The sequence below is a fragment of the Rhinoderma darwinii genome, chromosome 12 (assembly GCF_050947455.1).
Source record: "Rhinoderma darwinii isolate aRhiDar2 chromosome 12, aRhiDar2.hap1, whole genome shotgun sequence".
Taxonomy (NCBI): domain Eukaryota; kingdom Metazoa; phylum Chordata; class Amphibia; order Anura; family Rhinodermatidae; genus Rhinoderma; species Rhinoderma darwinii.
Genome location: NC_134698.1, coordinates 75,893,572 through 75,919,960, shown reverse-complemented (window position 1 = coordinate 75,919,960; position 26,389 = coordinate 75,893,572). Strand labels below are relative to the sequence as shown.

The window sequence follows — 26,389 nt, the reverse complement described above, 5'->3', positions numbered from 1 at the left end:
TTGGTGCAGATGTTTGTCCGGATTCACCACTGCGGAAATCAGAGCTGCGAAAAAAAGTCAACACTTACCTCTCTGGCGTTACCATAGCGACGCATCCCCGCTCTCCCTGTCTGGTCTCCGTTTAGCCCGGCCTCCTGTGATGATGCTGCAGCCCATGTGACCGCTGCAGCATGTGATAGGCCAGCAGAAAGTAGAACAGCCAGGGGAAAGAGGAGCCGTCGCTATGGCAATGACAGTGAGGGAAGTTTTTCCTTTTAAAAAAATGTAAACAGGAAAACATTGTTTTTTTTTTTTTCAGATTTGCAATTTTTGGGTGGATTTGCATCTTTTCCGCCACAAAAATCGTACCATTTCCTATTCGTTGGGGATTTTTACTTCCAATTCGAACGCAATAGGGAAAATCTGCAACAAAAGTGCGATTCCGCAGCATAAACTGACATGCTGCAGATTAAAGACTTTCTCAGCTGATTTTTTCTTCAATGTGGGGACATTTGTTCAAATCTCATCCGCTCTGCTGCCACTGTAATACACTGCAGATTTTTCGTCTGTACATCCGAATAAAAAAAATCTGCAGCAAATCCGCCCTGTGTGAAGATAGCCTTAGACATATAGAGGGAAAATATATAAAAACCTTGTAGAAAGGAAAATTGAAGTCGTTGACCATAGCAACCAATCAAATTGCTTCTTTCATTTCCAAAAGAGCCTCTGAAAAATGAGAGCTAAAATATAATTTGGTTGTTATGGGCAACAGCTCCACTTTATTATTTGGACCAGTTTAGATAAATGCCCCCATAGTCTTATGCATTATAAAAGTAGTCTACCATTATATAAAGCTGCCCCAGTGATCAGCTATTCGCCGCCTGTCCAGGTACGGAAAACCTGCCGAGAAGCTGATATCATCGACGGAAGCTTTGGTGCGCCGCAGGGAAAATTGGGTATGTCCATTCCAAAAAAAATACAGAGCGGGCGTTTACAGAAAGAGGTTCTGTCAAGTCTGATACCCTCCTCTTAGAAGGCATCCATTTTGTAACCATCTTGTTTTCCCGCCTATAAAATCTAAAATTGGGTGCGGCTTAGACTACTTAGCTGGGAGGCAGCTTTCAGCAGCAGAAATCCTCTCCCCACTTTTCCGTCTGTCTGCTGAGACTGGGGCATGGAGAGAAAGATTTGCACATCTCTATTCATGATGTGTTCGCTATGTCAGACCTCCGTAGAATGTTAAATAATCTTCGCTCTGTACAGCTATAACCTCTTAAGCCAAGATCTTCCGCCTAATATAGAAGACGGCCGGGCTTCAGCTTTTATTTTTGAAACTCTTCGAATATTTTATATTTCTTACGTTGCCGTGTATTTTCTAGAGGGATTCTGAATGATTTTCTTTTCTCAGTTTTCATCCCTGGCTGATACATAGATTTAAAGATTTTACCACAAGCGCGCTCCAAATTAATCTGCACGTCACCGGTGCACGGCTGGAGACGTCAGCCGGGGATGATTTGTATGGATTCACAGCGCAGGCAGAAGGAGACGGAGATCAGAATTGCTTTGTAAGATAGAAGCTACAAAAGCCTGGTTAACTCTTCACATGCTGCAGACTGGCTGACGCCGTACAGAGATTGTCGTCACTCGCATCAGTCCCTGTCTCCAATGCGGTTCACAATCTGATTCTCAGACTAAGGCCCCATGCACACGACCGTAAAAACGCCCGTAATTACGGGCCCGTAGATCTGTATTGGCCACGGGTAATTGGTTGCCCAGGCCGTTGAAAAATATGGAACATGTCCTATTTCAGGCCATAATTACGGCACGGGCAGCCCCATAGAAGTCTATAGGGCTCCCGTAATTATGGGAGCATTGCTAGGCGACTTCACACGGGATTTCAATTTTTGAATAAAGCCCCCTTTTTTTTACGGGTCTGTAAATACTGGTGGAATACGGATGACAATGGACTCGTAAATACAGGTTAAAACCGTGCGACAACGTATTTACGGGAGGCAAAAAATACGGTTGTGTGCATGGGGCCTTACTAAGGCCGATTTAATAGGAAGCCAATTAACCTATGAGTATGTTTTTTGGAGTGTGGGAGGAAACGAAGGAAACCCACGTAAACCCGGGGAGAACCTACAAACTCCATGCAGATGTTACCCTAGTTGGATTTCAACTCAGTACCCCAGTGCTGCAAGGCTTCAGTACTAATAAGCCACCATACCATAGCCCACTGTTTGGGACCCCCTCTATCAGCCAAAACATACCAAAACGGCTATCACTCCATTGGAATATTATTTAATTTCAATGGGCGCAAGTTAATACTTAATTTTTCCAGCAGCTTCACTGATAGAACCAAAATTGTGGAGGTGCCCCAGAATGGGAACCCTGCAATTAGGTTATCATCAGGGGACCCTTATAAAGAAGAGGATTGTCCAAATTGGTTTTTACATCGGTTTTGCCATAGACACATAACACACAGTTCTAGAAAAGGATTCTACGGGACGCTGCCATTTCGGTACCACATGTAAAATAAATAAAAAATTTGAAGTTTGGAGAAAACACCAAACTAATATTAAGGAAAGAAAAAAAACAACCAGTATAATGAACTGCACCTCAAAAAGGGGTGTTGTTAAATTTAAAATTTGCGTAAAAATGAGTGGTTTTTGGGGGAATCATGAGGTGGAACAGGGTGAATGGGGCCTAACAACAAAAGACCAGGCCTTGTTGCCCATAGCAACCCTCCAGAAGAAGTTTAAATGAAATGAAAGCTGAGCTTGGATTGGTTGCTATGGGCAACAAGTAAAGACTTTCTGATCGCCGTTTTAAAATAAGGCTCATTGTGTAAACAGGACTGCTTTTATGACAGTTTTTCCCCAATGATTTTTCAGTGAGGTGAAAAATGTGAAAAACAGTCACGTATGTTTTTTTAAATTTATTTTTCTTCTTCCGTTTCCGTTTCTTTCATATAAATGCACTTTTACTACACATGTACTTTTACGCAAATTGTGTGTTTTTTGTGGGCTTCCTCCCCCTGTTAACCCGGCCTACTTATATACATAATAACGGCCTCACTGAAAGCAGCTTTAGGGCCAATTCACACGAACGTGAACGACGTCCGTGTGCTGCGCGTGGAAATCACTCGCAGCACACGGACCCATTGATTTCAAAGGGGCCATTCACACATGCGTGAGTTTTCACGCAGCGAGAGTCCGCTGCGTGAAACTCACTGCATGTCCTACATTGGTGCGCTTTCATGCACCTACGTGCCCATTGAAGTCAATGAGTGTGTGAAAACCACACCGTGTGCGGTGCATGATTTGCACACCAATTCAATTGAAAAAAAAAAAAGATGTTCTTTGCGAGTGCGTGAAAAATCTCAAAGCACACTGATGCATAACGCTACACACACGGATCAGATTCACGTGCGTTTTTAGCCCGTGTGAATGTAGCCTTATACATTTCTACATAAAACGTAAACATATGATAGGGTATCGTAGGTTTTACTCACATGGTGCAGTCATAATGTGTTTTTTGCTGTGAAATTTTGAAAATTTCGCCAAAACACGTGATTTCACTGCACTTTGTGAATAGATTCTAATTCATAAAACGAAAAACGTGGAACACACCAGCACAATTAGAAATTATTGTACAGTGGTAGCAATGTAGCAAAGTATTGTTTGTCGTTTGACTCACGGTGATATCACAATGTGGTATCTGCAGTTTTACATAGGACTGCAGCCAAACCTACTACGTTAGCTGATCTCAAAGAGTTATCCATTTTCACAAATCAAACTGATCAACGACAAATTCAGCTCTGCTACATCTGTAGGGAAGATAACTTGTATTTTTGGTTTCGTACATGGTTATTTGATATCAGCGGTAAGATGAAGTCAGATTTTGAATAATCCTTGGCATTGTTTTTAGAAAATTTGTCTTGCTGTGAGAGAGAATACGAAATAGCGTTTTCCTTTCAGTAGCTGTGTGGAAACTTGTCACAGGAATACATCTTCATCTTCTTGCAGATAGCTGCTGGGGCTAATGGCCGTGTGTGGGAATCGAGGCCTAGAGCGGTTTCCACAGCAACGCATGAGATATCTCATCAGTCATACCTCAGCGTCAGGGAAAACAGAACAGACTGCGGTGCGCACAGGACAGAAAAAAAAATGTGCCTCCATTACAGCTCTACGACGTTTATAGGACCGCAAAACGGTCTGTAACAAGGGCGTAATTTGTAGAGTAGCGTGTATAGCTGCAGTGACTGTGGGGCAAGAAGCTGAGGGGCCCGGATTTACTAATAATGGGCTCAGTCAGCGAGGGGAGGAATCTGGATAATGGAGGGAAAGAGAATCAAGACGAAAGGCAATAGATAAAGAAATGCACTGATTTTAAAGAAGGGAGAAAAAGACACGGGACAGAAGGAAGACCATAACCATGTTCATAGACCACCGTGTAGGGAACACCCAGACTTTAGGCCTCATGCACACGACAATAGCCATGTGCACGGCCGTGATTTTCGGGTCGGCCGGCAGCGGAGTGTCATTATTTACTATGAGCCAGGAACGCAGCCGCAATAAGGCTTGCCCGTTCTTTCTGCGGTCCAGGCTCCTGGGCCATGCACTGACCGTGGAAACCACGGTCCGTGCATGAACCCATAGGAATGAATGGGGCTGCAATTCTCCCATGGATTTTCGGGGGAATTGCGGCCGCAAAAGCACGTTCGTGTGCATGGGGCCTTAGGCCTCATGCACACGAACGTGTCTTTGCGTCTGCAATTCACCAACAAATCTGCGAGTGAATTGCGGACCCATTCATTGCTATGGCACCATGCACACGACCGTGGTTTTCACAGTTCCTCCCAGGATCGAATTATATGAGTCGCAGAAACTCAGGACATGTCTTATTACGGCCCGCAAATTTGCTACGGACTTACCCATAGAAGTCAATGGGCCCGTGGAAACTGCGTATACACCTCCGTGTGACATCCGTAATTTTGCGGAAGTGTTGCTAAGTGACGATAGGAAGTTTTCCTTGCACTTTTTTGTATGATCCCCATTTTGCGGATGACACACTGATGCACTACAGATGACAATTCATCCGTAAAATAGGGACCACGGTCCGGGAATTTGCGGACCAGAAAAACACTACGGTCGTGTTCATGACACTGCGGAAAAATCGCCTGGTAAAGGATAACCCCTGTCTATACTAGTATTCCCTATTTGGAAAAATATATATTTTTCTGGCAACCAATATGGCTGCCGCCCTGTCACCCAACTTTTCCAGGCCCCTGAATGCCAAATTTGCCCGGTTAGGCATTATTATCCTCGAACCATATAGCTGCAAATGTTTGTCCCAGACCTTGTACAGACGCAGCCTTTTCTTCCTGCCACCATCGGATTAAATGTGTAATCAGCTATGAGACGCACGTAGCGGTGAGACCGGCAGGAACATCTTTAATCTATGATTTTCCCTTCTCTGCTCCCCTTTTGTTGAATATCTCTGATGACATTGATTGCGGATCCCCGGCCCTGTGATACTATCCCATTAGTCTTGTGTCGGTAAATTCCCTCTAGGGAATTTATATAATCAGTGCAACACGAAGCTGCGGGTAGAACGACAAGAGTATATATTAATCCCTACCTTGAAAATGATAAAGTCTTGTTGGCACCGCTGGTTCAGAATATGTTATTTCTTTTAAAGATAAACTTCAATAACAACGGAGCTTCCTATTATAGGTAGAGGTTAAGGAGTCCTTCAGACATTGTTGCACTTAAATCCTGCCTTGAAATACTGTCCACATCCCTTTTACAGCAACCAGCGCCCGTATTAACCACGTTAGCTAAAGAATGACATCATACACAGTGCCAGGCAGAGTGCACTCATAAACAGTGCCAGCCAATGAGTCCCCCGATACACCATGCCAGTGCCCCATAAACAGTGTCATTTTGTGTGATAATACTTAGGCAATGTTGTACCCGTATCATATTGAAGTCCTTTGTGTTTCACCCTTAGTCTAAACTGGTGCCATAAGGCCGTTGCGGTGGGAGTTTAGCCTCCGCATATGGGCTACAAGTCTAAGGTCAACCTGGATATTCATCCTAAAGTTTCCCTTACGCCTCATGCACACAACCGTGTGCGCAGTCCGATCCGAGGAAAGATAGTACATGTTCTATCTTTCCTCGGATCGGGGACTCGGACCATTTTTCACAGACCCGATTCACCCGCTAAAGTGAATGGGTCCGTGAAGACTATCGGGTGCCACTCGGATCCCGTCAAAAACGGCCCAAGTGGCACAACGGTCGTGTGCAAGAGACCTTAAGGAACAGTCTGGCCAAACATTGTGACCCAAGTCTACAGAAGAGATGGTCCAAGGAAGGGTGGAATGGAAATCTGGTGTTGATAGTTGTTCATGAGTTGAAGCTCTCCAGTAAACGAACATCCTCTTTCTACCCTGCATGCTCTTCATCGGACATCCCACAGTTGACATAAAAAAACTGGTGGCAGGTATGGTCTGATCCTGGAGCATGTAAATCCTAGCACTTGCATGGCTTGCATGGTGACTTGCGCTGGTCTCTGGATACTTCATTATTTTGGTTTACCCTGTAAAGCCATTTTACACTTTTCATGAGATCCACCATTTTCATAAACCAGTTGTACCATTTCATCTACTGACTGTGTAGAAGAACCCTGTCATCTTTTATGAAAATAATGCTCCATTTTATAAACACCAATGATGTTTTTGGTGAAATTTACCCCCCCCCCCCCCCCCCAGAATGTTCACTACTGACTTGGAGACGGCACAACGTCACCACAAACCCTTCCGAATTGTCCTTGTTGTGGGTCTTTTATATAGATCAGTATGGATAAATTCCTGAAGTGGTTATGTCGGCTTCTAAGATGGTGTCCACCCTGAAAATTGGAGCAACTACAGCCAGAATTTAAACGGAGTACACTAGATCTGGTATCAGATTCACGAAATTTGGACATATTTGTATTTAATAATTAAAAGTAAAAGTTTACTTGTAGGCCGAGCAGCACTTCATTGAAATGAATGGGATCTGCGTAAACCTTCTAGTGCATGTGTAGTCATCTCCATTTAGGACAAGGAAAGGAACCCGCTCATTTCAGTAGTAGTGGAGGGGACCCCAGCTTGGGAATTTCCGTTTGTCTATGTTGCATAAATGATGTTTTATCGATTCATTATATTGTACCGGGACCATTGTGGTCTTTTCTAACATATGAGGGTCTGAAGGTCAAGCAATGATGGAAGCGAACTGAATCTTGCCTGTGTTATGTTTTTGTGATGACAGTGGCCTGGTTTGCCTTTGACCCTGGTTCCGCACACTCGGACATCATCTTCTCTAACGACAACCTGACCGTCACATGTAACAGCTATGACGACAGAGTAGTATTGGGAAAAACCGGCTTCTCCAGAGGAGTTCACTATTGGGAGCTGACCATTGACAGATACGATAATCACCCAGACCCTGCCTTTGGTGTGGCCCGGATCGAAGTGATGAAGGACGTCATGCTTGGAAAAGACGACAAAGCTTGGGCCATGTATGTGGACAACAACCGCAGTTGGTTCATGCACAACAACTCCCACACTAACAGGTACACAACGTCCCTCAACCGGTTGTAGGTTTGAGACCTTTCCCTCGGTCAACAATATATGAAATGGACACCTCCGTAGTCTTGTTATCTGTGTGATAGTAACGCAAAACCTCTGTGATTTCTATAGGTCTGAAGGAGGCATCACCAAGGGCGCCACTGTTGGCGTTCTCTTAGACTTCACCAGAAGAACTTTGACCTTCTCCATCAACGAGGAGCAGCAGGGACCTGTGGCATTTGAAAGCATGGAGGGGTTATTGTTTCCGGCTGTGAGTCTCAATAGGAATGTGCAGGTAGGAATAATTTTTATAAATATATATATATATATATATATATATATATATACATACGAAGCATCAGTTCAATGAATGCATGTGGTGAGTATCTGGTACCATCAGTATCTTTTCGCATGGTGTTCCCTCAGGTCATGAGCGCAAAATGTTAAAAAGTGTTCCTTACATAGGGCCATATACTTTAGTTTATTTTCCTTTTGCCATCTAAGCTTGGGTCGGGTATGGAGTTGTACCAACTACCAGTGCAAATACTCCTAATAACTAGGACAATACAGTTCATGGGCAGATATCGGGACATAGGTTGTCACCTCTGCAGTTATATTGTCTTCTAAAATTCCAAATTTAAGAAGTACTCCTCAGGGTGGACACAGACTCGAAACAGACTACCATTGTGATTTAGTGACGTTCAGTCTACTGGTGTCCTCATATTACGATACAAAAAACTCTGCCAATTCACTTTTAAAGATGAAATGTCCCCGCTGCAGATCCCCCTTTCTTTCAACATCTCCTTAAAGGGGTTGTCTAGTTCCGAAAACGAATTTTCAAATATCATTAAAATAGACCGTATGGTCTACCTATCAGGACCCTTATCTAGTAGCCAGAGCAGAGAGAGAGAACCAACATGTCCATGTAATTCATGGACAGCCCATGTAATGCCTCATTTCCCCTGTGGTGGCGCTGCAGGAGAATAGAGCACTTACTGAGCTCTCCAACCAATTAGGGAGTAAAAAAAAAAAAAGTCACTTTCTTGATTTGTGATTTTAATCCGATACATGCTGTTAATTGTAGGTAACACTTCATACCGGTTTGCCAATTCCTGGATTCTACTCATCTAGGGCATCCATAGCATCTTAAATATGCCAGAAGGACTGAAATTGCTCTAGAAGTTCATCGCATTGGACTCCAAAGCAGCAAATAGTTCTTATGAGAAGATGAATGTCTATCTGCAAGACACTGTAAATACATAGAAGGTCTAGCTCTATACAGGGTTTTCACACAAGACCTTCTGACGATGACCAGCGCTTAATTCTCCATGATGTCCAGCTCTGTACAGGGTATTCTTCTGAAACCTATCCATAAAGTCTATACCTTAACACTTCATAATGTCCTACTCTGTATAATACATTTGTACCGCTCCTCTCCATGGTGTGTATTTCTGTCCAGGAGCTTAACCCAACATGTCTCCATGATGCTCACTTCTCCAATCAGCATGGTGTCCAGTTGTTTCCAGTATGTTGGCACCGCGCCTCTCCAAGATGTCCAGCTTTCAACTCTCCAAGATGTCCAGCTCTGTCCCGAGTATTCTCCTAAAACCTATCCATAAAGTCCAGACCTAACTTCTACAATATGTTCCAAGTTGTATGAAATATTTGGACTGTTCCTCTCCATGGTGTCTATTTCTGTCTAGGAGATTGACCCTACAGGTCTCTATGATGCTGAGAATTTCAAATATATATGGTGTCCAGCAGTATCCAGAGTGTTTGTACCGTTCCTCTCCATGGTGTCCATTTCTGTCCAGGAGATTGACCCTACAGGTCTCCTTGATCCTCGGATATACATGGTGTCCAGAGTTGGCACCACGTTTCCCCAACATGTTCAGTTTTCAACTTTCCATGGGACCACACCACCCATCCAACTTTCCAGTATCCAACTCTGTCCAGAGTATTCACACCACGCATCTTCATGATGTCCAGATTTTTAAACTGTGTTCTTCTCAACTGTCTCCATGTCATCCAAAGATGCTCACGAGGCCACCTAAGATGTTCACCTCAATATATGATGTTCCCATGACACCTTTATTTAATATCCAGCTCTGTACAGGGTATTCACAACCATCTCACAAGTTGTGTCCAGCGATGATGAGATCCTCATGGTTTCTTCAATGGAACTGGGTCGTTGATATTTCTTAATTTGATTCTTTAGACTTCATTTCGAGATAGGACTATCATTACCGTGTATATACATTGTTGCTATTACTGTTGTTTTATTCGCTGCTGCTGCTGCTACCCCTCCAAGGACCCTAAAGCTGTAGACTAAGACTTTGGTTACTTTAAGTCCAGTACTGAGCCTAAAGATGGGCAACTCCATGCACCTCCACTGAGCTCAGGGGTACCGGTTACACATTCTAGATTGGAATGCCATCAAGTTACCAGCCCGGTAGGATGCCTGCAACTTGCATTTTCCAAAAACATGTCCGAAATTGGAATGAAAGAGTAACAATGGCCTATATATATATATAAAAATATAGATTTCCTAATATCTAGGGGACATCCCTGATCATGATAACGTCGTCTTTATGGTGCTTGTAAAAGAAATTGCAGTGTCTTACAAATTTCTATAGGATTTTCTAATGATTAAAAAGTAAAAGCAATTCAAGGAGTTCCCTTGTATATAGAGATCGTTCCCATTAGACAATATAGGCTTCTGTCTAAGGATGCATGTGATCTTAAGGGGTGGGGGGTGGCAATACTTCGATTGGTAAATTCTTAGTTCACAATTGGATGCCTGTAGCTGCTGTATGGCCATATAAGTTGAGCAAGTATGGTAAAAAAAAATTGCTAGAGTGCCTGGTGGGCTTTACCACAAACCCAACTTACATAGGACTATATATTCCACTTTTTACATTTGGACTTGACATGTCCAGGATTTAAAGGATAACTCCCCCTAGAATACTTTGTCCACTTATTACATTTTTCTTGACTTGCTCACTTAACTTTTACATTCATTCATAAAATCTGACAAATTTAAACCCCTAATAATCATTTATTTTTGATTGAGAACCTTACAGTAATTTTAGTTGTGACATTAAAGCACAACATTCATGTTTACAGACTGTTCATTGGAGCCAAAGTGGAGGCTACAGTACAGTATTATGCTGCCCCCTTGTGGCAGCAGTGAGATTTAACAGATACTGTATCAGGTAGGAAAATGTTATGGCTTGTATTGTATTAAGGCTTATGTAAGCAATCAGTAATTCTGCAACTGCTGTGGAACTACCCGGGTTACACAATCATACAATGTAAGGGTCTCATCATTTAATGAGGATCTGTCAACTCTACTGTGTTGTGTAGTAAACAGGACCTGTTAACTCTCCTGTGTGCACCTGTCAGCTCTCCTGTGTGGTGAAGTAAACAGGACCTGTCAGCTCTCCTGTGTGGTGAAGTAAACAGGACCTGTCAGCTCTCCTGTGTGGTGAAGTAAACAGGACCTGTCAGCTCTCCTGTGTGGTGAAGTAAACAGGAACTGTCAGCTCTGCTGTGTGGTGTAGTAAAGAGGACCAGCGAGCTGTCCTGACATGTCTGTTTTAGTAAATACTTGTATTCCACAGGAAATAACAATGTTGGAGCATCTGTTCTTAGAATTCTGCATTTTGCCGTTCCTCTGTTATTCCTCCTAAATATGTATGAATAAATTGGCAACTGCGCATTATCATTCCGCTTGTCAACAAGGTGTGTTCCCTGGAACACATACAATAGACCAGGGGAATGGTAACACCCACTTGTCAATTTATACATAGATTTCAAGTTTTGATCGGTGGGGATCCGAGCACTAAGACCCCCACCGATCGCAAAACTGAAGCTGCAGAAGCGTTCAGGTGAGTGCTGTGCCACTTTGTTTCTGCTTGGCTTTCTTCAGAAATCCAAGCGAGCGGTGTACAGGCTCGAAAGAAAGTCTATGAGTCCATACACTGCAGAAACTAAGCAGAACAGCTTTTACCTGAGCGCTTCTGCCGCTTCGTTTTAGCGATCGGTGGGGATATTGGTGCTCCGACCCCCACCGATTAAAACTTCTGAAATGTCACTATAAAAAGTGAAACGTTTTTTTAAAGTATAGGTACACTCTAAGGCCCCATGCACATGACCGTAATCACGGCCCACAATTGCAGACACGGACGGCCACAGGCAACAACCCACATTTGCGTGTTGTGCTCCCATATAAAGTTTGGGAGCACGGTCCGTGAAAAGCAAAAGATAGGACATGCCTATCTTTTGCGTCAGCTTTCTACGGCCCGGACACCTTCCCGTAAATAAACGGACCCATTCATTTCTATGGACGACGGACACCTTCTCGTACATTTACGGGAACGTGTACGGGCTGTAGAAACCGTCCGTAAAAATAGGGACATGCCCTATTTTATTTTATTTTACGGACCGTGCTCCCATACTTTAAAATGGGAGCACGGTCCGCAAATGCGGATGACTGTCCGCAGCCGGCTATGCCCGTAATCATAGTAGTCGTTAGCCTCACAATCTCTATAGCAGTGCTGTCAACCATCAGCTGGTCCTGCCGCAATGCCACCTTCTGAGCTGCAGATGGCAGTACGTCACTGAGTAGCCTGGGCCTAAAAGTCCCAACATAAATCCCAACCAATGAAATGACATTATCAGTCCTGCAATCTACCAGAACTTTGCACTGTCCTAATTAGTTGCGCACGTTATTAAAGAACGCATGCACCCCTAGTCTGATCTGCGGCCCCGTGGAAGCCAATTTTATATCCTAGCCTAAAACTGCTGCCTTTCCAATAAGAGTGCCAATATAGCCGCCTACCCGCTTGTACTTATAGTAGTTTGCTGCATCCAGATACCCACACTATCATTATAAGAATCACTTGGCTATTATAACCAGCAATACACGGTCTGTAACAATGCAGCAAAAATGTCTCCAAGAAGAGTCGGCAGATTAACATTCCCGAAATGAATGTAAATAGGTGATTTAGCCGTGTGTGCGTTGAATATCTATGTAGAGAGTTTATCCTGCTGGTTTATTTGGATAGGTGCTAATCTGTCCCCCATCATTAGCTAATCTGAGCTACAGAAAATCTCTGTTGCGGGACAACGCTGATGTGTATTTTATTTTTCTGATGAGAAGCAATGGCTGGGCCACTGTGCGCTTCTTCACCGCTCATGGTGAGTCGTCGTCCTGACAAGGCTTATGGGATTCCTAGTGAGGTGTATCGCTTAGTTCATTTGTATATGTAGCTATCGCCCTCTGCAGACGCTGTGTTCAAGACAATAAATTATGTTTGCTGTTACCAATAAATTAATTTTACGAGGGAACTGCCGCCGTCTGGAAGCGTTTTATTTGCTGCTTACTCTTACTCTATACTGATATGTGTAATTGTTAAAGGAATGAGGCTAAAATACATCGGTGCTTGGTTAAAGGGTAGTTCCAGACATGGCTGATATTAGCGTCAGTGATACGGTAAGCACTCCGGAGTTAACTGGTAAAAGTACGTAAAGTTTAGGTTTAGCCAAATACTTTTATTTTGTTCTGAATGTCCCTCCCATCATGCACCAGGATGAAGCATAGATGTCCTATGGTCTTTACAGTGGGAGGAGCTTGATTCTGTGCTCATCATCGCCCTCTGGTGAGTAATTATATGAGCTGCTGATATGAATGGGAAAGGGACAACTTTATCTGGGGGCATTAAGCGTCCATTTCTTGGTCATGCAACTTGCATTTGCAACACAACAGGTATCATTACATTACTCTCTCCCTCCTCTACATAGCGCTGTCAGCAGTTGTGAGGGCTCAGATTCCCTTTAAAGGATAACAAAACTTTTAAAAAACTATTGACATGTCATAGTAACATGACCGAAGTTTTGATCAGTGGGGGTCCGAGCACTAAGACCCCCACTGATCGCTAAAACAGAGCAGCAGAAGCGCTCGGGTCAGCACGTTGCCGCTTCGTAGACTTTCTACGGTGCCCGTACACTGCTCTGAAGAAAGCCGATCAGAGACGAAGCGGCACACCGGTCACCAGATCTCTTCTGCCGCAATGCTTTAGCGATCGGTGGGGGTCTCCGTGCTCGGTCCCCCACCGATCAAAACTTCTGACATGTCACTATGACATAATTACTCCTTAAGGCTAAGTTCGCACAGAGTTTTCTGTCAAGTTTTTTGACGCGGAAACCGCGCCGCAAAACTCGTCAAAAACGGCCCTAAAATGCCTCCCATTGATTTCAATGGAAGGCGTCGGCGTCTTTTTCCCGCGAGCAGTAAAACTGCCTCGCGGGAAAAAGAAGCGACATGCCCTACCTTTGGGCGTTTACGCCCCTGACCTCCCATTGACTTCAATGGGAGGCAGAGAAAGCGTATTTCGCGGTGTTTTATGCCCGCGGCGCTCAATGGCCGCGGGCGAAAAACGCCGCGAAAATCGGCGTGCAGGGAGAGGAAAATCTGCCTCAAACTTCCAAACGGAATTTTGAAGCAGATATTCCTCCTGCAAAAAAACTCGGTGTGAACATAGCCTAAAGCAGTTTTCCCAGAAATAACATGGATAGCCTATCCTTAAAGGCTATGTATATGGGATCGGCAGGGACCCACCAAACAGTCACTTTGCAACGCCACCCCTGCGGTGGCACTTCAGGGGAATTAAGCACTGGCTCCCCCACAGAGCTTATTTTTGGGGGAGCCTTGTAAGAAATAGTGATTATAAAAAGTGGACAACCCCTTTTAAGGTTTGGTGGAGGTCCATGAGACAAGACCCCAATCAATCACATGCCCATTACCACCCCATTCATTTAAATGTGAGCCCTATTAGCTACATTTTGGGATACAGAAATCATGAGTCCTTTACCCCAGAGATTGTGGGGGTCTCAGCTTAAGGACCTCCACCAAAAACATGTAAATGTTACAGATCAGAAGATGTTCATAACTGCACATGTACTTTAAGGCTCATTCAGACAACCGTAATGCAGCCGCATATTAGCGCCCATATGATGACTGGTCTAATAATCCCTCTGATGCTGTTAGTTCGGGCCATTAGATCCGTGATCGGGCCGGGTGTCGCAGGCGCAATACGGACGCTACAATGCGGCTGTCTGAATGAGGTCTAACTATGGATATCGGCCAAGTCGCGAGATGTGATGAAGCTGCGGGGCTGAATGCTGCGTGACTGAGCTTCAAATATAACGCAGCATTAAACATGTTCATAATCTGAATAATCTCCCCTCTCTCCAACAAATTTATCCTACCGTAGAGGAAAAAACAGCCTTGAACAGGTGGGAGCTGTTTTATATTCAGGTTCTGTAACCGCCGGAGATAAACGATGAATTATGATCATCCGTGAAATGCCGTCCGATCATCAATGTAACATATATATGATTCCGTCTACAACGGGGTTTATATATAATACACTCATATGAGGCACCCTAAGAAGGAGGGTCCTTGTAAATCGAATGTTAAAGGGGTTTTCCGACCCGCTATAATAGAGGCCTAACTTTTCACAATGTACGGCTGGTCCCATTTTATATACATATTATGGCCACGAGACCCGGACCTCATACTGTTCTGCTAAACCAAACTTACATCAATATCAAGGTTTTCTTTAGTACGGACACGTCGCCGCGGCAGTCAATCCCTCGCCATTCTACTATTCTATAGACATTTACAGGAAGGCTACACCTATAACAATGTAACTAGAAAGCACACAAGACATAGCGGCCATTCAGTGCGGCAGATTTACTTTGCTTGCTGCGCCTCGGCTTTGTCTAGTCCAGCGCCTTTTTTTGTCGCTAGAAAGAATTTCATTTTGCACGTTAGTTCGTATTTTAAGAAAATGGGTGTGATTTTGGCTTGTCCTAGTTTTCAACGCATTTTGTCCAAATATTTGGTGCAACGTAAACCCGCTCCAAGGTTTTCTAAATTTAGACTACACGTTTCTCTTTCAGTTTTCTTTTATTTTAAGTCAGCAAGGTTTTTTTGTTTGTTCTTTTTTGGGTTTTTGTTGCTTTGAATTGTCAGTAAACTTCCTAGGGTAAGTACACGCGCACAATTAAAAACGGCTGAAAATTACGGAACTGTTTTCAGACGTTTTTTAAACAGAAAACGTTTTTTGAGTGTTTTTTTAAGACGTTTTAGGAACTGTTTTTCAATTGACCCCATGAAAAACAGCTCCAAAAACGGCTCAAGAAGTGACACGCTCCTTTTTATACGCCGTTTTTAAAACAGCGGCTAAAAACAAAAACCCTCTGAACTAAACGCCGGTTTTTCCTTTAATTTCACTGGGAAGCAGTTTGTCAGCGTTTCACTAGCGTTTTTCAAGGCGTATTTCGAGGCGTTTACAACCCCGAAATACTCCTGAAAACCGCGTGTGAACATACCCTTAGTCTCCCACTTTGCTTATGGCGAGACCACACAGGGTGGCATTGACACGGACGCAATGTCGCCAAAAACCACTGCAACAAGGCACACAACTGTGACAGCACACTGTTTTTACGTTTATTGTTGACGCATAATTTATCATAAAGCAGCTGTTACATCCTCCAGACGGGTCAAATAGCTGTTTTCAGGATATTTTGTGCGCCCATATTGTGTGCCGCAGCAGTTTTCGCCAACATGGCAGCCACATCAGTGCGGCCCTCTGTGGCCTCCCCCTAATGGTATGTTCTGACGTTGCTCCTCCTCCTAGCCCTGGTTGTCTGGGAAAAAACTGCGGCAGTTCGCAGAGTTCATCAGCATTGTGGCGCCATGTGTTGCGCCAAAACACGTTAGTTACCAAACGCGCCAAATTGATAAGTCACACGCAAGGAGAATATAGACTTTTTGGGTAAAAATGTAAACAGAATAGTACTGATGTGTTGCTAGAATTATTTGTCTCATTCTATAATACATTACTGCATGTCAATCCTATGGCGCCGCTTATCTCTATTAAACCAGAAGAATTGGGCAGGAAACTTTGCATCTGTCTGATTCCCCTCCCCAGTATTGAGGAAAGGACTGACAGCCCCCACAAACTTTATATTGTCAGTGGACTCCATCAATATCTCCCATCGACTGTTACATGCGTGAGCCCTGCTGGGAGTTGTAGTTCCACAGCTGCTGGAAAGCAATAAACTACCGTATCTCTGCTTTACAAAGTAGTAAATAAAAAGATGTATTGTCTCTTGTAAAGTCACACTATAAACCACAACTAGTAACGTCTCACTATGCTCTGAGATATATAGAGACAACTCACTGCACCGTAACACGTAAATATTACGCTACGGCCGAGCAGAAAGGCACAATTAATTTCTGGTGACATTTTTATGAAATGTGTATAATACATGGCGTCTCCCAGCACTAAATTACTATGTAGTATTTCTTACTAAGACTGAGTTATCCTCCAAGACTTAGAAACCCGGCATCCTTAGAGGAAATGTTAAATATCTGATAATCTGGCATCAGATTGCTCCCAGATTATTGGGATGGTTATAAATGAATCCTAAAAGGCTTAATTTATATTAGTGAACAGGATTTTTAATAGAATACTCCAGGAAAATCTGATACACTGTGTTACGCCTAGTGCAGTTCCTGAAGGGGCGGAGCATGACAAAAGGAATCCCAAAGAGAATCCATGTGTGTCATGCTCCGCCCCTTCAGGCCCTGCACAAGAAATAACAGTGCATCAGATTTAGTTGGAATGTTCCTTTAAGAATTTACTTATTAACCCAGCTCAGATGGTAAAGTACCCATGATATTTATTGCCCGTGGGCCCACCAAAGGTGTTTATGGTGAGCACCTCACTCGGGTTCGTAGCTATAGGGAACGCAGAGGTAGCAGTAGCACCCGGGCCCTGGTTTAAAGAGGCTCTGTCACCAGATTATTAAATCCCTATCTCCTATTGAATGTGATCGGCGCTGCAATGTAGAAAACAGTAAAGTTTTTTTTTTTTTGTTTTTTTTAAACGATCATTTTTGCCCAAGTTATGAGCAATTTTAGATTTATGCAAATGAGCATTTCAATAGACAACTGGGTGTGTATTGTGTTTTTACCAACTGGGCGTGTTTACTCGTTTTACCAACTGGGCGTTGTGAATAGACGTGTATGACACTGACCAATCAGCGTCATACACTTCTCATCGTTCCCACCCAGCTTCTTTCACTGCACAGACACACAGCGTGTTCTCGCGAGATCACGCTGTGACGTCACTTCCTCCCACAGGTCCATCACCATCGCGTCGGACGAGAGAAGACATATCGGCTCCAGGCGTCCGAGAGGGTACAGTTGAATCTGCAGCAGCATCACCGTGTGCAGGTAAGCATAGTGAACTCCCTAGAGACGAGCATATTACCCTCTCGGACGCCTGGAGCCGATGTATCTTCTCTCGTCCGACGCGATGGTGAAGGACCTGTGGGACGAAGTGACGTCACAGCGTGATTTCGTGAGAACACGCTGAGTGTCTGTGCAGTGAAAGAAGCTGGGTGGGAACGATGAGAAGTGTATGACGCTGATTGGTCAGCGTCACACACGTCTATTCACAACGCCCAGTTGGTAAAACGAGAAAACACGCCCAGTTGTCTATTGAAAAGCTCATTTGCATAAATCTAAAATTGCTCATAACTTGGGCAAAAATTATAGTTTTAAAAAAACAACAACTTTACTGTTATCTACATTGCAGCGCCGATCACATTCAATAGGAGATAGGGATTTGATAATCTGGTGACAGAGCCTCTTTAAGGGGTCAAATACTTGTCTATACTGATACAACAAAGCCTCAAGTGTGTGAGCAGGGCTTAATCAGGCCAGGTTTTCAGCCTCTGCATATAAACAATACATGTTTCCATTATCTGACTGCAAGCAAAGATCTTAAAACGCAAAAGTATATAATAAAAAAACATTTGCATAACATTAATGATACCATAGTCAAGCATTATTTACAGAAGATTGGACAAACCCTTTGAAAGTAAGAAGCAATATTTGCTATAAGAAATCAGAACTACAATGAGATTGTTTAATCTAAAGGCCCTGCCTGTTTATCATGCCCAGCAGGGTACACAGGAGGGTGCAGGGTACACAGGAGGGTGCAGGTTACACAGGAGGGTGCAGGGTACACAGGAGGGTGCAGGGTACACAGGAGGGTGCAGGTTACACAGGAGGGTGCAGGGTACACAGGAGGGTGCAGGTTACACAGGAGGGTGCAGGGTACACAGGAGGGTGCAGGTTACACAGGAGGGTGCAGGGTACACAGGAGGGTGCAGGGTACACAGGAGGGTGCAGGGTACACAGGAGGGTGCAGGTTACACAGGAGGGTGCAGGGTACACAGGAGGGTGCAGGGTACACAGGAGGGTGAGGCCGGGAGTGATTGAGGCTTGTGGGTCAGAATGCAGGAGGGCAGCGGTCATATTAATGGTGTCTGATCAGCCAGTGACCGTTCTGAAGATTAATGTGCTTGTCATGTTCACTTAGACTCAGTCTGATTACTCCAGCGCTGCACAGCTCCTTAATATCTACAACATTTGTTATAGACTCCCGATTATGTTACACCGGACAAGTATAGAGAGGCAGCAATAGCTGGACACCTGATAAATGTACCAAAGACGAACATGTATTTAAAAAACAGGTTTAAGCTATCCTAATGTACAACAATATAACTTCTATAATGCTTCTCCCTATATACAAGAATATAACTACTATAATACTGCTCCCTATATACAAGAATATAACTACTATAATACTGCCCCTATATACAAGAATATAACTACTATAATACTGCTCCTATATACAAGAATATAACTACTATAATACTGCCTCCTATATACAAGAATATAACTACTATACTACTGCCCCCTATATACAAGAATATAACTACTATAATACTGCCCCCTATGTACAAGAATATAACTGCTATAATACCGCTCCTATATACAAGAATATAACTACTATAATACTGCCCCCTGTATACAAGAATATAACTACTATAATACTGCCCCATATACAAGAATATAACTACTATAATATTGCCCCTATATACATGAATATAACTACTATAATACTGCCCCTATATACAAGAATATAACTACTATAATACTGCTCCTATATACAAGAATATAACTACTATAATACTGCCCCTATATACAAGAATATAACTACTATAATACTGCCCCTATATACAAGAATATAACTACTATAATACTGCCCCTATATACAAGAATATAACTACTATAATACTGCCCCCTATATACAAGAATATAACTACTATAATACTGCCCCCTATATACAAGAATATAACTACTATAATACTGTCCCTATATACAAGAATATAACTACTATAATACTGCTCCTATATACAAGAATATAACTACTATAATACTGCTCCTATATACAAGAATATAACTACTATAATACTGCTCCTATGGATAAGAAAATAACTACTATAATACTGCCCCCTATATACAAGAATATAACTGCTATAATACTGCCATCTATATACAAGAATATAACTACTATAATACTGCCCCCTATATACAAGACTATAACTACTATAATACTGCTCCTATGTACAAGAATATAACTACTATAATACTCCCTCTATATACAAGAATATAACTACTATAATACTGCCCCCTATATACAAGAATATATCTACTATAATACTTCCCCTATATACAAGAATATAACTACTATAATACTGCCCCCTATATACAAGAATATAACTACTATAATACCACCCCCTATATACATGAATATAACTACTATAATACTTCCCCCTATATACAAGAATATAACTACTATAATACTGCCTCCTATATACAAGAATATAACTACTAAAATACTGCCCCCTATATACAAGAATATAACTACTATAATACTGCCCCTATATACAAGAATATAACTACTATAATACTGCCCCCTATGTACAAGAATATAACTACTATAATACTGCCCTCTATATACAAGAATATAACTACTATAATACTGCTCCTATATACAAGAATATAACTACTATAATACTGCCCTTATATACAAGAATATAACTACTATAATACTGCCTCCTATATACAAGAATATAACTACTATAATACTGCTCCTATATACAAGAATATAACTACTATAATACTGCTCCTATATACAAGAATATAACTACTATAATACTGCTCCTATATACAAGAATATAACTACTATAATACTGCCCCTATATACAAGAATATAACTACTATAATACTGCTCCTATATACAAGAATATAACTACTATAATACTGCCCCTATATACAAGAATATAACTACTATAAGGGTATGTTCACATGGCCAAATTTCAGACGTATACGAGGCGTATTATGCCTCGTTTTACGTCTGAAAATATGGCTACAATACGTCGGCAAACATCTGCCCATTCATTTGAATGGGTTTGCCGACGTACTGTGCAGACGACCTGTTATTTACGAGTCGTCGTTTGACAGCTGTCAAACGACGACCCGTAAATTTACTGCCTCGGCAAAGAAGTGCAGGGCACTTCTTTGCCACGTAATTTGAGCCGTTCTTCATTGAAATCAATGAAGCACGGCTCAAGGTTTACGAGCGCAATTACGAGGAGGAGCTTTTACGTGTGAAACGATGCAGCTGTTAACAGTCTGTCTTTTCACACGTAACTGCCTCTCAGCGTGTGAACATACCCTAATACTGCTCCTATATACAAGAATATAACTACTATAATACTGCTCCTATATACAAGAATATAACTACTATAATACCGCCCCTATATACAAGAATATAACTACTATAATACTGCTCCTATATACAAGAATATAACTACTATAATACTGCCCCCTATGTACAAGAATATAACTACTATAATACTGCCCCCTATGTACAAGAATATAACTACTATAATACTGCCCCTATATACAAGAATATAACTACTATAATACTGCTCCTATATACAAGAATATAACTACTATAATACTGCCCCTATATACAAGAATATAACTACTATAATACTGCTCCTATATACAAGAATATAACTACTATAATACTGCCCCCTATGTACAAGAATATAACTACTATAATACTGCCCCCTATGTACAAGAATATAACTACTATAATACTGCCCCCTATATACAAGAATATAACTACTATAATACTGCCCCCTATGTACAAGAATATAACTACTATAATACTGCCCCTATGTACAAGAATATAACTACTATAATACTGCCCCTTGTGGTACTAGCAAATATTCAAACGAGAACTTTGAAGGCCAAAGTGGAGAATGGTTCCATGTGAACAGCATTTGACAGTCGGACGGTCCTTAGGTCTTAGCAGGTAAAATGTTTAGAATTTGCCGGAATTGCTCTGTAAGGGAAGCTCCATCCAAAATGTAACCACAAATTGTCTCCTAATTTTTCATTTAATACATAACTCACCTACTGTATAGTTTTACCTGTGACACCCATGTACGGTCGGTGCCACCTGGCAAGACAATATATCTGCAAGCCAGTTATTTCTGCAAATGTAAACGCCACACCTGCCAGTGAAAGGATAACCACCGAGTGTGAACATGCCAAGAATTCACTGTACAATTATAGTGACTTATATAATGGAGTATATTAGGGCACAGTAGAATAGCACAAGGTGGCACGCCTACTGTGGTTAAAAAAAATTGAAAAATTAAAAATGAAGACTGAACTTGTTGTAACGTGTGCTAGTTTCTTTAAGATTAATACAATATTGTATACATTCCTTAAAACTATATGTGCTTGGAAAGGGGGACGGGGGTAGTTGAGCAACATGTATCGACTTTCAGGTAGTAGAATTGTCCAAACCCCAAAATGGCTTTTATTTACAGGGTCATTCCTTCTTTGGGGTGCTCTGTACAACTATACAAACCATAGCAGGGACGTGGGAAAATAGTTGTCAGAATGCATGACCTTCTGTTTCACCCAGAAGGCTAGTTCTAAAATGTACACAGCAGAATATCATTGCAGGTAAGGCTATAAGATGACAATATAATGATTGCTTATCTGACCAGGGTCGTTCTACAAAGGTCGTTCTGTTCATGTAAGACCTGCCATGTATATATTTCTTTAGCACAGTTACTGGCGGAGCATCAACTCATCTTCATCCTTATTGTCAGCTATTATTTCTACACAGGGACAAAAGCCAAAACCGTATTTCCCAATTACAGGGGGTATAATCCGTGATGTGTAATAAACTGCAGAGCTGCCGGTAACCACTTCCTGACGAGGATTGATATTATTTTCCTTACCTTGTAAAGTCATATTCCTTGGCCAGAGTCCATTGCAGGGATCTTTAATTCCCACTTAATATACTTATAGCTTTCAATATTATGTTGGACATCAGCCTATACTTGTATGAGATTAGAAAAACATGGCTGCCTTCTTCCAGAAATTGCACCATTTTTGTCTATAGGCTGTTTGTGGTATTGCATCTCAGCTCCATTCAAGTGAATTACGCTGCAATACTATATACAACCCATTGACAAGAGTGGCGCTGTTTCTGTAGAAATGTTCCTTAGGCTCGCATAGTACAATTCTGCGGGCTTCAGAGCTGAAATCTCACAGCATTCCCCTCTTGTTCAGCATCTGATTAACTTTCTATGAAGAGTAGTCTTTTCACCAGGCACTTTACAGTAATCTGATGTTGGAAAAACTTAGCTATGCACTTGGGTCAGTTACGCCATTCCCTCTGCCTCCTCTTCTTGCTAATCTGCAGACTGGGCAAATGGAAGAGAGCACCACATGACTGCAGAATCAGACTACACTACTAGTTTGTAGTCTGTAACCATGGAGACACATAGACCTGCATAGCAGCAGTATACACAAAACGGCAGGAGATTTTTAATGGACTTTTTGGAAGGTTGCTTAATTATTTTTTATTTTTAAGGCATTGGAGCAGACTTGGGCTCATCACGTCAGATCTTCCCTCCACCCGTCTGTGTGTAAAGTACATTAGTCATCTGTGGTACATTGATCCCTATACATTGTGCGTCTGGAATTCATAGAAGTTATAGTTTAACTTTCCGATGGTCAATATCAGACACAGTCAATTCCAGACAGACGTTCAGCTGGTTTATCACTTCTGTGGAAAGTATAAGCGGGTGCTAAATATTTTGCAATCTGCAAAATATTAAAAAAAATAATTCCTTTCAAATACTTACAGCTTATATTGTAGGTAGCCGCCGTCCGTCATTGCAGCCAGGACAACTCGAAACATTTGTCACATTTTGATGTGTTATCAGTGGTTTTACATAGGACTGCAGGTAAACCTACTGCCTTACCTATAAGCCCGGGTAAGACAACAACATCAGTAGAACAAGAGTCACGCAATGCACCTAATATCGATCACATGTAAATTATGAACTGTCAGAGACACGCTGTCACCGAAGCCGTCAGTCCTGCTGACCTAACGGATTTGGCTTAGAGCGCAAGATACAGCTTCTATGTATCCAGTATATATAGAAAATATATACCACAAAATTAAAGAATTTTCTTTTCATAAAAGTCAATTAGAAAATTGCTTAAAATCATAAAACACATTGATTTAGTAAAAAGATAACAATGAAATAAATTTCATTAGAAGCTGTACATAGTCTTTAAGCCTCTGTTTAAATCCCAAACCACAGAACATTTTAAGCTTTACCCCTCTTCTGCTCCCCAAATTTACAGAAGTTTGACACCTTTAAAGTGTAACTAAACTTTTAATAAACTATGTCATAGTGACATGTCAAGAAGTTTTGATTGGTGGGGGTCCGGGCAATGAGACCCCCACGGATCGCTAAAACGAAGCTGCAGAAATGCTCTGGTGAGCGCTGAGCAGCGTCGTTTCTGATTGGCTTTTGTTGGAAAGCCGATGTAACCGTTTACGAGCTCATAGATTTTCTATTGAGTCCGTACACCGCTACATCGGCTTTCCGAGAAAAGGCAATCAGAAACCAAGCGGCTCAGCTCTCAAACAGGAACTTCTGCAGCTTCGTTTTAGCGATCGGCGGGGGTCGCAGTGCACGGACCCCCACGATCAAAACTTCTGACATGTCACTATGACATGTCAGAAGTTTGTTGAAAGTTTAGTCACCCTTTAATGCAAGATTCCATAAACTTGCTGTCAGTGCCTATCACCTTATAGTCGCCGTCCGGTGGCGTAACTACCGCCGTAGCAGCCGTAGTGGCTGCTACGGGGCCCACGGCATGAGGGGGCCCGTGTCGCCCGCCGGCATGGGCCCCCACCATGGCCGGAGGCACCGCTAGCTGCCGCTATGGCTGCTACAGCGTGACGCCACTTAACACTACGGCAGAGCAGGGAGGTATCTCCCCGCTCTGCCATTAAACAAAAGACATGTATCCCCTCTCCACAGGATATCCACAGGATAGGGGATACATGAGTGATCGCTGGCATTGATAGGGAGAACGGGGGACTGAAAGTCCCCTGAAGTTCTCCATCACAAACCTCGGACTTCCGGGGTCTGTGTCGGCAGCTCCGGAGAAATGAATGGAGCGCCGGTCGCGCTTGTGCGCATGCGTGACCAGCGCTCCTTTAATTTTTATTGAGCTGCGCAGACGCCGGAAGTCCGAGGTTTGTGATGGAGAACTTCAGGGAACTTTCGGTCCCCCGTTCTCCCTATCGCTGCCAGCGATCACACATGTATCCCCTGTCCTGTGGATATCCTGTGGATAGGGGATACATGTCTTTTGTAGGACACACTGTAGGTCGCATTTCTTTGGGAGGGGGAACACTGTATGGCGTCCCCTGCAGGGGGGGGCTGTGCGGCGTTCCCTACAAGGGGGGGCTGTGTGGCGTTCCCTACAGGGGGGGGCTGTATGGCGGTCCCTACAGGGTGGGCTGTATGGCGTTCCCTACAGGGGGGGCTGTATGGCGTTCTCTACAGGGGGGGCTGTATGGCGTTAGCGCCATACAGCCCCCTCTGTAGATAACGCCATACAGCCCCCCCCTGTAGAGAACGCCATACAGCCCCCCTGTAGATAACGACCATACAGCCCCCACCGTAGAGAACGCCATACAGAGTCCCCCCTGTAGATAACGCCATACAGCCCCCTCTGTAGATATCTACAAAGGGGGCTGTATGGCGTAATCTACAGGGGGGCTGTATGGCGTTATCTACAGAGGGGACTCTGTATGGCGTTCTCTACAGGGGGGCTGTATGGCATTCTCTACAGGGGGGGCTGTATGGCGTTCTCTACAGGGGGATGTATGGCGTTCTCTACAGGGGGGGCTCTAACAAAGGCACTATCTACAAGGGGGGGTTGTGTGACACCCAGGGGAGGGGGGCCCCAGTCAAAAGTTTGCTATGGGGCCCAGTCTTTCCTAGTTACGCACCTGTCGCCGTCTATACTGAAAAGAATATGGCGCATAATGGAGGCACTATAGGAGTCACGTGGAGTCTATATAGCTCGGTAATACGTAACCATAGGAATTCTTGGTTTTGCTGCAGGCTCCGTGTTCATGACTTTGCACAGTGTGTAGACTGTTGATAGCCTGCAGGAAAGCAGTGTGCACAGAGGCGGAACTCGAAACTCATAAGCCCCATGCAAAGTCTGTACCAGGGCCCCCCATAACATTTCATTCATCATACTGGTCTCCTTTTATGGGGCAGGGGGAGCTTTTGGGCTCCAGGCCTGGGTGCAAATGCAACCTCTACACTCCTGCACTGAAGCTTTCTCTACTCTAGCTGCTGTGGAACTACAAGTGACATAATAACCTGCAATCCTGAGGAAATGTAACTAGTGGTATGTATATTAGTCAGTATATATGGCTGTATTGCAAGTTC

The 26,389-nt window shown here is 43.0% G+C and overlaps 1 protein-coding gene and 1 long non-coding RNA gene across 12 annotated transcripts in view; one reads left to right on the top strand and one right to left on the bottom strand.

Annotated features, from left to right (window-relative positions):
- The window catches only part of LOC142664780 (uncharacterized), a 38,920-nt gene extending 38,732 nt beyond the window's left edge, over positions 1-188 (bottom strand). The window contains exon 1 of the long non-coding RNA XR_012851375.1: positions 69-188. This is a non-coding gene — a long non-coding RNA (uncharacterized LOC142664780). The remainder of the gene's footprint in view (positions 1-68) is intronic.
- TRIM9 (tripartite motif containing 9) overlaps positions 1-12,943 on the top strand; it is a 71,041-nt gene extending 58,098 nt beyond the window's left edge. For 6 of the 11 annotated variants that reach the window (XM_075844100.1, XM_075844104.1, XM_075844098.1 and 3 more), the window contains 4 exons: positions 6,463-6,486; positions 7,293-7,596; positions 7,724-7,886; positions 8,676-12,943. In XM_075844100.1, the coding sequence (XP_075700215.1) occupies positions 6,463-6,486; positions 7,293-7,596; positions 7,724-7,886; positions 8,676-8,741 (557 nt within the window). In that variant the 3' untranslated portion in view covers positions 8,742-12,943. The remainder of the gene's footprint in view (positions 1-6,462; positions 6,487-7,292; positions 7,597-7,723; positions 7,887-8,675) is intronic. The other 5 variants (XM_075844105.1, XM_075844099.1, XM_075844108.1 and 2 more) reach the window with 1 other exon arrangement.
- The last annotated feature ends 13,446 nt before the right edge of the window (positions 12,944-26,389 follow it).